At 37.9% G+C, this 11243-nt stretch overlaps 1 protein-coding gene across 1 annotated transcript; it reads left to right on the top strand.

The window, feature by feature from the left end:
- Positions 1–9542: 9542 nt before the first annotated feature.
- LOC145665955 (uncharacterized) lies at positions 9543–10361 on the top strand. Its single transcript, XM_081733060.1, has one exon. It carries the CDS (start codon positions 9543–9545, stop codon positions 10359–10361), a length of 819 nt encoding a protein of 272 aa, XP_081589186.1.
- Positions 10362–11243: the final 882 nt, after the last annotated feature.

The following is an 11243-nucleotide window of genomic DNA, read 5'->3' as shown; positions in this document are numbered from 1 at the left end:
TTCAGTATTTCAAGTTTATAGTACGTAGTAGATTATTAAATACAGAAACATATGTTTGGTTTCTATGTTACATTGGGTTATTTTAGAAAATCATCTGCGGGTTATTACCCTAGTGAACACCGTGCATTTGCCTCACTCACTTTTTCTCTTGTTTTTTTCATGATGTAATGCAGTTGACATAATAGTTTATACATACGTTTAAAGTTAAGGGATGTGATTATGTATTCCTGAGTTCTGAGTCATTTTCATCCCAAAATGTCTGCGTAATTCGCGATTAAACCTTAAGTGCGCGGTATTCACCTACTTTCCTCTACCCTAATAAAATGTAAAATATAAGCCAGGACTTGGGGACGGGGGAAAGACACCTTTTCTTCTTTCCCATAGTTCGAAATTGTAGAAAGTTTCCTTGTATTTTATGATATGGATATACACTGTCCAGAAAATTATGAAGATTTAATAATAAAAGTCCCATTAAAAATGAGATTGACATTAAGAAGTACAGAGAGCAAGGCTACGATGGAGCAGCATTAATGACAGGTTGTATTTCTGGCTTGCAAACGCGGATTCAAAGACATATCAAGAATGCCATACATGTTCATTGCACAGCACATGATCTGAACCTCGTGTTATCGGGTGCTGCAAAAGCTAACACAGAAGCTGTTAATTTCTTTGCCACTCTACAAGATATATATAACTTCTTTGGTAGCAGCGGGAAATGCTTTAAGAGTCTTCATCCCGGCGAAATTAAAATACCGCTAATTTTGCAGTAATTATGTGACATCTTCAAATAGATAAAAGATAATCGAAATGTGGAACAAGAGCGCCCTAGACAATATTATTTTACATGAGAAACCGTTATCACTACTCACTTATCTGCTTCCGATTTCGAACCATTTTGAAAATCGGCATTTATTTTCGCGTTTCTAAACAGCTGAAAACGGAAAGCCACTAGGTGACTTGTGATAACGGTACCTCACGCAAAATAATATTGTCTAGGGCGCTCTTGTTCCATATTTCAATTATCTTTTATCTATTGGAAAATATCACATAATTACTGTAAAATTAGCGGTATTTTAATTTCGCCGGGATGAAGACTCTTAAGGCTTTACAAGACTGTATTCCCAAGGATGCATCCTCGGAAAATCAAAAGATACTGAAGAAAGTCTCTCAAACACGCTGGGATTCAAGTCATAATGCTGTCTTCGTACTAAGAAAGAGGTATGCGGACGTTATGAAATGTCTTAAGGTCATGTACCTTACTGGGACAGAAAAAGAACGGACAGAAGCAGTTCGTTAGAAACGAAAGGTTCGATTTCATGGTAATGCTTGTGTTGTGGGAAAACGTTCTAAGAAGCATTAATGTTGTGTCGAAAACAGCTACAGAGCCCTAGTGCTTGTCAGTGTCAATGAAAACTGAAAAAAAATGCTGTGCCTCAAGTGTTCAAGAAAGCCAGTGCTTGTGCGCACAAATTTGATGTTTCAGATAAATTTTAAAGAAAGAAGTCAGTGCCGAAAATAATCTTTGATGAATTGGCACAAGAATTCGAGATCAAAGTACTATTGCCTATCCGTAATAGTAAACACAAGGGTACGCTTCGAAGAATGAGGGAACTTTGTGAAACATTTTCGTTCTTATGCCCGTCAATGTTACGAACCACTCTCGAAGAAGAGGTCACCAAGAAGTCTTATGACTTTGCGCCTCTGTATGCAGACGATTTATCCACTGACTTTCCGAGACACTTTTCAAGACAGACTTTCAAATTTTTCAACCCACGAAGAGATTCTTCATTTTATTATCAAATCTGAAATCTGACCTCAGTTCAGCATTTCCAAATCTGATGACTGCGCTTTGTTCATATGTAACTCTTCCTGCTACAGTTGCAACAGCTGAGCCATCATTCTCTAAGTTAAAATTAATCAAGAAATATCTCAGAAAAAGTATGACCCAAGAACATCTTTGGAGTATAGCCGTGCTGAGTATTGAGCGAAAAAGAGCTCATGAATTGGACATCTCTGATGTGATAAAAGAATTTGCAGAAGCAAAAATGAGAAAGAAACTTCTTTTGTATACAATTCGTCGATTAAAAAACTGAAAATAGAAAAAAATGCTTATAAGTGGTTTCACAAGGTTTATTATTTCCAATTATGTAAAATCGTAACATATGCTCATTTGAATTCTTTTTGGTAATACTGGTTTATATATTACAGTTTATTTACACTACCACTGCAAAAAAGTTCGAATTTTACATGAATATATTTTTTAATGAACAGGACACTCTGTCCAGTTTATTTTTAAAAGACATACTACAACATAAAAGAAAAACGATCAATACCCTTTCACTGATAATTTTCGGTTTATGCCCTTCTTTGCGTACGCATAAGTTATAGATGATCACGCATGGGGCCTATCCGATGGATCAGGAGGGCGCCACTAGGAATTTTGCTTAGGGGCGCCAAAGGCTATTGTTACGCCACTGTGTGTAGGTCACTATTTGCTACTTGTGGTACCCAGTAAAAACTTCGGTTTTGTCTACCTTGTATGGTTTGTTTCCTAAGAGAAATGTATCTATCCATATATATATATATATATATATATATATATATATATAGATAGATAGATAGATAGATAGAGAGAGAGAGAGAGAGAGAGAGAGAGAAAGAGAGAAAGAGAGAACCGGTTGTTTAAAAAATAGAATAGCACCACTGCATATAGAGTAGCCAAACCGAAACTACCACTTAACTAGTTATGATGTACTTATTTCGTAAAAAATAGAAAACTCGATTTAGGGGCCATTCAAAATTTTTGTGGCCTCTGATTGAAAAATCCAATATATTTCACTCAATCAAACATTTTTTTACACGCCTCATATCTCGAGAACTACATATAGATAGTGTAGCCAAACCTAAACTATCATTTAACTCAGTATAATGTACTTATTCCACAAAAAAAGGAAAACTCGATTTAGGGACCGTTCAAAAATTCTGTGGCCCTTGATTCAAAAATCCAATATATTTCATTCAATCGTAAATTTTGTTGTACGCTTCATATCTCGAGAACTACATATAGTATAGCCAAACCCAAACTATCACTTAACTCAATCTGATGCCCTTTTTCGTATAAAATACGAAAACTCGATTTAGGGGCCATTCAAAAATTTTATGGTGGCCCTTAACCCAAAATCTAATTATTGGCCAAGATCGTAATCTTTTGATCCATTGGGGACGCGGTGACACAATGATAGAGCGTTCACCTCCGGTGCTTGAGATCCCTAGTTCGATCCCAGCTCGCACCGTGTGGACTTTGTGGTGGACAAACACCATGCTCGTGGGTTTTGTCGAGGTTATCCCGTTTCCTCCCACTTTCTGCATTCCACCATTTCATTCATTTCTCATTATCACTGTCTGCTTTAGCCTAACCGGCATAACCGTGGGACGTAAAACTTAAAAGATTTCATTTCATTTTCTTGTGATCCATTTTTTGGATCATTCCTAAGATTCTTGTTCGGTATATTGTTTAGTTAATTTGGAATTTAAAGTCCCTTTCAGCGCCAAACCAATATGAGATGTACACTTATGAGAAACTACTTTAATTAAGATCTAGCAGAGCTCTCTAGCAGTTTCTACCTCTACCAGTAGAATTAATAATAATTTTCAACCACCATTGGTATGCAACTTGCTACATAACTACAAGTTACTGTGTACGGAACTTTCATCCTTATGAAAGTTTCTCTTGATGTTTCATCATACGTTCTACCACATCACCCAAACTGCAATTTCTTCATTATCAATTACCTAAAATATTTTAAATTATTTCATATAATTTTCTCCATTATTATTTTTAATAACTCTCTTTGGTTTATCATTCCTCCAATCCGCGAAGTTTTCCACTTAACATACAAATATCCGAGAACTCAAGTACCAGTACAGTAGCCTACTTTCTTGCGTATTCTCGTAATGTCCACATTTGTGTCCCGTAAAATACGATAAGCCTACTCTACATTTGAATCATTTTTGTAACTCTTAATTCAGTAATTCACATAGTGTGCTTTTATCATAATTATCACTCAATCATCTTAAAATAATGTATTCAGATATATTATGGGGGAGAAATTCAGTTCCCCCCCCCAAGTTGTAGAATTCCCATTCAAAATTTTGAATATATATGTGTAGCATATAGGTAGGGCCTATACACATTGATTTTTTTGTATCAGTTTAAAATTTCACGTAAGTTAATATTTTTTATTTTCGAGTTTTTTGTTAGTCCTTTTTTATTTTCTGCAAAACTTCACATCTTTTTTTCATTCAAGCCATTCTTTTTATATTTTCTATTGTGATACCGAGAATACTATTGCTATAATTCCCTCTAAGATTCGATATTTTCTGAGAGCCTGAACATTGTGTAGAAGCAAAAAGCAAAGACAGAAGATAATTACTGTATTGATGTAGTGCGTTTGTGATATGGAAAAGTGTAATGCTTGGAGTCACAGGCCTGTCTATAGGGTGGTGCAAGCTGGGCACGTGTCTAGTGTCGTCAACGGCTCGAGCAGCTCAGCACATGGCTCAGTCTCCATTGAGCCGAACCGAGAAGTGAGCCGACGTAACAGCTTAAACAACGAGCCAGCTCAAGTCAATGGCTCACTTGAGCCTAAACGAACCGAGCCGATGGCTCATCTCAATCCAACCGGCTTGAGCCGATGCCTCATCTGAGCCGAACCACTGGCTTATCGTAACCGAGCCAGCTCGAGCCAATGGCTCATCGCAACCGAGCTGGCTCAAACCGATGGCTCACCTGAGCCGACCCAAACAGAGTCAATGGCTCATTCCAATCAAGCTAGCTGTAGCTGTTGGCTCAGTTGAACTGAGCCTGTGCCTCAGGGCTCGATCCGGTTGACATCACTACTGTAACTAAGCTACATATTTTTTATAGTTTGTAGCGAAGTTTGCACTAAAGTTACTAATAAATTTTTCCAGGATGCAAAAATATTTTGTAACTCCAGCAATTTCTCACAATTTTTAGCATATTTTTTATATGTAGGGACGCGCACGAGTCGAGTCGAGTCGAGATTTAAACCTGTCTCGACCAGAAAATATCTTTCTGTCTCAACTCGTATATCGACTCGACAGTTTATGTCTCGACTCGACTCGAACTTGAGACGAAACATCTCGAAATTCGAGTCGAGACAAAATATACGATATAAATCATACGCACACATCAGCCAGAACATGATACCTACCTAATTGTCAGAATGTCCACCTTTGGCACGGATAACAACGGCGACACGTCTTAGCATAAACGCAATAATCCTTGGTAGGTCGCTGGAGAGAGTTGGCACCACATGTACACACACAGATCACCTAATTCCCGTAAATTCTGGGGAGGGGTCGATGCGCTCTGACGCCACGTTCAATCACACCCCAGATATGTTCGATTGGGTTTAGATCCGGCAAGTTGGGGGCCTAACATATCACTTGGAACTTTCCCCTGTGTTCCTCGAACCACTCCATCACACCCCTGGCCTTCTGACATGGCACATTATCTTGTCGAAAAATGCCACTACCGTTGGGAAACATAGTCGTCATGAAAGAGTGTACGTAGTCTGCAAGCAGTGTGCGATACGCCTCGGCCGTCATGGTGCCTTACTCGAGCTCCACTAGACATATAGGTGCTCACGTGAATGTTCCCCAGAGCATAATTAAGCCGCCGCCAGCTTGTCTCCGTCCCGCACTACAGGTATCAAGGTGCTGTTCCCTTGGAATACGACGGATTCACACCCTCCCATCGTCATGATGAAGAAGGTATCGGGATTCATCAGACAAGACAATGCTTTGTCACTTGGCGATGGTCACGTGTTCATTTCAGTCATAGTTGCCGATGTCGTGGTGTAAACATTCGGACATGGATGGGTCGTCGGCTCCGCAGGCCCATCGTTAGGAGTGTTCGGTGCACTGTGTGAGACCAACTTGTACTTTCCCCAGCATTAAAGTTTGATGTTAGTTCCGCCAAAGTTCGCTGCCTGTCCTGTCACCAGTCTGCCCAGCCTACGACGTCCGAGGTGGGAGGCGCCCAACCCCTCGACGTTTCGACGTCGTTTTTCCTTGGTTTCGCCACTTGTTGAACACACTCACGACAGCACGCCTCGAACACCCGACAAATTTTGCACTTTCGAAAATTATCGTGCCTAGTCTCCGGGCCATTACAACCTGCCCTCAGTCAAACTCAGAGAGATCGCGCGCCTTCACCATTCTACACACGGCCAGAACTCTCACTGATACTACATGCACTGTACGTGTGTCTGACTAGCAGGCATTCCGCGTTCTGCACCTTTCTAAAGTAATAAATGCTGGAATTTGTTTCAAGGCTGTTTCTGAATGAATACTTTCTTCAAAACAATATTAAAATTATAGAAAGATTTTCTAGACATTCGAGTCGAGTCGAGATTTTTACAAACAGTCTCGACTCGGCTCGTGTCTCGACTCTTAAATTCGAGTCGAGAAATACATTTGTCTCGACTCGTCTCGAATTTTACAAAGTGTGTCTCGACTCGAATTTGAGTTCAGTCGAGTCGAGATTCGAGACATGTCTCGACTCGTGCGCATCCCTAAATATATGATTGTTTTCTGATTTCTGTCTCCATATGTTTCGCAACATTGGATCGTAGCATGATAAAGAAATACGAGGTAAATGTTTGTTAGGCAAATGCAAGTGTGTTATGTTTTTTTTCCCAAAGGAATATTACAAGAACATTTTCTGAAATAAATTGTGTGTTGACGATGGGTGGAAAGAATAGTAGACTCTTATATTAGGCCTACATGTCATTCTAGCAGCGAAAGCATCTACAACATTTTTGGAGGGGGGGCAATATATATGCTTTAAAAAGGACAGATAAAAATGCATACTTTATTGTGAAGTGCAAATTGACAGACAAAGCTTTTATGTAATATTTTAACCAAACTTTAAGTTCAGTTACGCATGTAGACATATATTATGATGCATGACATATATTATGATGCATGATACTAAGTAAACTGTATTTGTGAGAAGAGCGTTAAGTAGGGAATAGCTGTAGAGAGTATATGTTCATTTTAAAAGTAGCTGTAGCTCAGCTACTTTTCTGGAAAACTAGCTAATAACTGTGGCGAGCTACAATTTTTATCGTGTAGCTGTAGCTATAGGGCAACTACTTTTGAAAAGTAGCTTTCCCATCACTACCCATACTAAAGTAATGTTGGCAAATGGCGAATATACAATATACTTGCCTTCTATGTGTGCGCCTCGGGACTATTCTGACGAGCTTGCTTGCCTCGATTTCAACATGCGGTAGCAGCGAATTTATTCCTATTTTCAGTTGGTTTTCTGTATGTTCAGAAAGCTCTTAAAGTTAAGTATATGATTTAGAATACTCGGGTCATAACCAAAGGAGAGGCAAGAAAACCATGGCCCTACTCACCTAAACCGATGAAAACTACTAAACATTGCTTAAATCCATTAATTCTTCAAGATAGTTATATATGAAATTTATTGCGATGAAAATTTCCACCTGACTTAACAAGAACTTTGTTTCATAACAGTCTTCTTCACAGCCGAAACAAGGACTTCTTTAAGGAGAGGCCAGACACAAGAAGATCCAGTAAGCCGGACATACAGTTACTTCCATAAAAGCGACATCCGATCTAATCTCTAGCAATCATACTCTATCCATTTGAATGTGTTGAATGAAATGTGCCGATTCTGGTGCAATTGATTTAAATGGGTCGCCTCACGGCTTGTTCACCAATTGCCACAGAGCCGAGCTTAGAAAGACCACTCATATATCACGTCTATCGAGCCGATGGCGCACCTCAACCGAGACAGCTCGAGAGGATAGTTCATCTGAGTTTAGCCGAACCGAGCTGATGGCTCATCGCAACCGAGCCGACTCGAGGCAATGGCTCATCTGAACAGAGTCGAACTGAGAGGATGCCTCATCCTAACCGAGCCGGCTGGACCCGATAGCTCACTTGAGTCGAGCCGATGGCTCATGCCAACCGAGCCGGCCGAGCCGATGGCTCTCCTGAGTCGAGCCGAACCGAACCAATGGTTTATTCCAATGGAGCTGGCTCAAGCTGTTGGCTCTGTTGAACCCAGCCAAGCCAGTAGCTCAGTGCTCGAGCCGAGCCAGTTTACATCATTACATGTGCCCTGAGCATTAGGGCCAAAGGAGTGCAAAATGATATACCGAGCCAGAATAAATAAAAACAAGGCTTCAAATCAGTGACTCATACTTGCAAATGTGCTTGATGTCGGCACTTCCTCATCTGTATGGTTCTCCTGTACAGTCCTTTACTTAATAATACTGATTTTTCTTCTTACTGTGACACATTTGAACTTGGCATGTTCATTGTTGTTCACTGAAAGCTTTCCGCCTATCAACGATAATAGAATCCCATGTAGATGTAGTAGTCTGTCTAATCTTGTATTCACTGAGCTCATGAAAATAATTCAAAACTATTCTTTTCTGTATTATTACTTACCTTTTCTTCACTTTACTTTTACTCTTTTTTTTTTAAATCTGTGTTGCTTCTTACTTTTATCTACAACGTGGCGATTACACTATTCCTATTCCTGTAGCAGTGGAACAAAGAGAAGACTTTTTTTTTTTTTTAAATGTCAATTGTAGCACTAGAGCTCGCTGTAGGCAACTGTATTATGATATGTCTAAGTTCACATCTTTATGTCCAAGAAATTGCATTGCTAATCTAGGCCTACAAAGTGTAAACTAATAATAATAACATAACAATAATAACATTAACTTGGTGACTCAGGGAGTAGAAGGATCTGCAGAGTAAGAGATCCGTATTATATTTGTGTTTGAGTGGAATTCCTAAGTTTTCTTAGCTGTTGAAGATAGTGAGGTGAACATGAAGTGTTACCGGTAATGATAACAGTTCTTGGTTGCAATATAGAGCTGGTGATTGATCCCTAGAACTGAAAACTTGGTGACTTCAGATCATAAACAAACATTCTGTTGAGGCTGGTTGCTTGGCGCTGGAGGCCTGGCTAGGGAAGTGGAGTGTGCTTGTAAGTGAATAAGAAATTTAAAAATAAATAACATTTATTTGTTTTTAATATTAACAACAACTGTGCAGTGTGGTATATATAATATATATACATATATATATATGTTTCTTCATAACTATCTCAATAAGTAGAAAAAAAAGGCACATTTGAGCCAGTGTTCTGTTTTCTTTTGCATTAAGACAGTGTTTTGTTCCAGTAAGCAGGGTGCCAGTTCCTGGAAGTCAATCACTACGTTCATTGTCCGCCATTTTGAATCCTGAGTTCTGCTTTAAATATAGCTATAATGTCATCCTGTACGAGCTGCAATTCGAAAATTAGTCGCTATGATGATGCATTACAATGCTCAAATAAGACTTGTAATAAATTGTTTCACATATCATGCTATAATATTTCGGTGGAAATGTATATTGATATGAAACAAACAGGTAATATAAGAGAATAGATTTGTAATGAGTGTAAACGTTGTTATGTGAGTGAAAATTCTATGAGAATTGAAGCAAAATCCACGAGTACTGTAGCTTTAACAGGTGTTAATGATTCTACTACTTGTAACACGATTGGTAATCCTATTAGTATTACAGATATAGGGACAAAGCTTGAAGCATTGTGTGTTCAGATTGCTCAACTAACATCAAGTGTCCAATTCATGTCCAATCAATATGATGAGTTACTTAAAAAGTTTGAAGTAGAGATTAGGGAGAACGTCAGACGGGATAAAGAAATCACTAAATTAAAAGCGGAAAATGTAGAGTTGAAAACTCAACTAAAACAACAGGCTATAGAATTGAATGATCTTAACCAATACGGGCGTAACAAAAACATAGAAATTCATGGAATCCAAGAGCGTGTTGGTGAGAATTTGAAGGAAATTGTAATTGACATGGCAGGAAAATTGCGATTAAATTGCGAAGAACAAGATATAGATGTAGTACACCGAATTCCAAATGGTACTAATAAAAGCAAGAGAAAAGCAATAATTGTGCAGTTCAAGACACGATCGGTAAGGGATAGGTGGTTAAGTAAAAGAAATACAGGGTTGGTTAGCAATAACTTAGTTTCTGGAAGTGATGATCAAAAAATTTTTGTGAAAGTAAATTTGTCCCCTAGAAATAGGCAACTTTTTTGGAAGGCAAGAAACGCTGCGAGAAATACTCACCACAAATTTTGTTGGGTTAGTTCTAGTGGCCAAATCTTAATTAGAAAAAATGAAAGTAGTCCGGTAATGATTATAAAAACTGAAGACGATTTGCCAGGTTTTCCTAATTCCATCAATGAAGGAGACAGCACTTTGCCCATTAATTGAGTAATATACTTGGATGATGATAGTAAGTAAGCGAAAATTATGTCTAAAGAGTGTATTAAATATACATATTTAATTAAATATATTATGTGGAGTGAATTGAAAGGTGTAATGTTTAGAATAATAAGCAGATTAGTAATTTCAATATTTTTAATGATATTATACTATTTAAATCTATTGAAGTATGATGACTGGTACATAGTATTTTTAATGAACCTATATAGCATTATGGGAAAATATTTACTATTCTGTCGTGTAAGAAGAGCTCGAATACTTGTTCAAAAATAATCCACAACACTATGTATTTATTGATATTAAAAACTATTCTAGTAGTATGTCAGTAGTTAATAGCACATTTGATATATTCTGCCAAAATGTTAACGGTTTAAAAACAAAAGTTAATAATTTTTATCTGAGCTCAACTATGTATGATTTTGACTGTGTGGCTATTACTGAGTCATGGTTACAAGCTGAAATATTTAGTACTGAACTGTTTGATAACAAGTATCAAGTTTTTAGGAAGGATAGAGATCTGGAACGTTGCGGAATGCGTGATGGGGGTAGTGTGCTCTTAGCTGTTAACAATAATTATACTTCAGAGTAGTGTTGTAAATAGAAAAAAAACCGTTCGTGTTTTTTTCAGAAATGTACGTTTTTTTAGAAAAAAACATTGCCTCTCGTTTTTCTCTAAATTTCGTTTTTTTTTTCAAATATTCATTTGTAATGCATCTTACGTCTATTTAAGTATTAAATATTTTTATGTAGGTATAATCACCGTAAAATGCAACATAAATTAAACGCTAGATACTAATACACTGCAAATATTTTACAATTTACATGAATACCATACCTATTAACAATCCGGGTTTCAGCAGTTTTCATCGA

This window comes from Thermobia domestica, chromosome 12, assembly GCF_964235325.1.
Source record: "Thermobia domestica chromosome 12, izTheDome1.hap1.1, whole genome shotgun sequence".
Taxonomy (NCBI): Eukaryota; Metazoa; Arthropoda; class Insecta; order Zygentoma; family Lepismatidae; genus Thermobia; species Thermobia domestica.
This window is presented reverse-complemented; position numbering and strand designations above follow the sequence as displayed.

Bases quoted from the DNA above. Each gene is read 5' to 3' on its own strand.
- LOC145665955 (XM_081733060.1), top strand. From the start codon at position 9,543: ATGAGAATTGAAGCAAAATCCACGAGTACTGTAGCTTTAACAGGTGTT.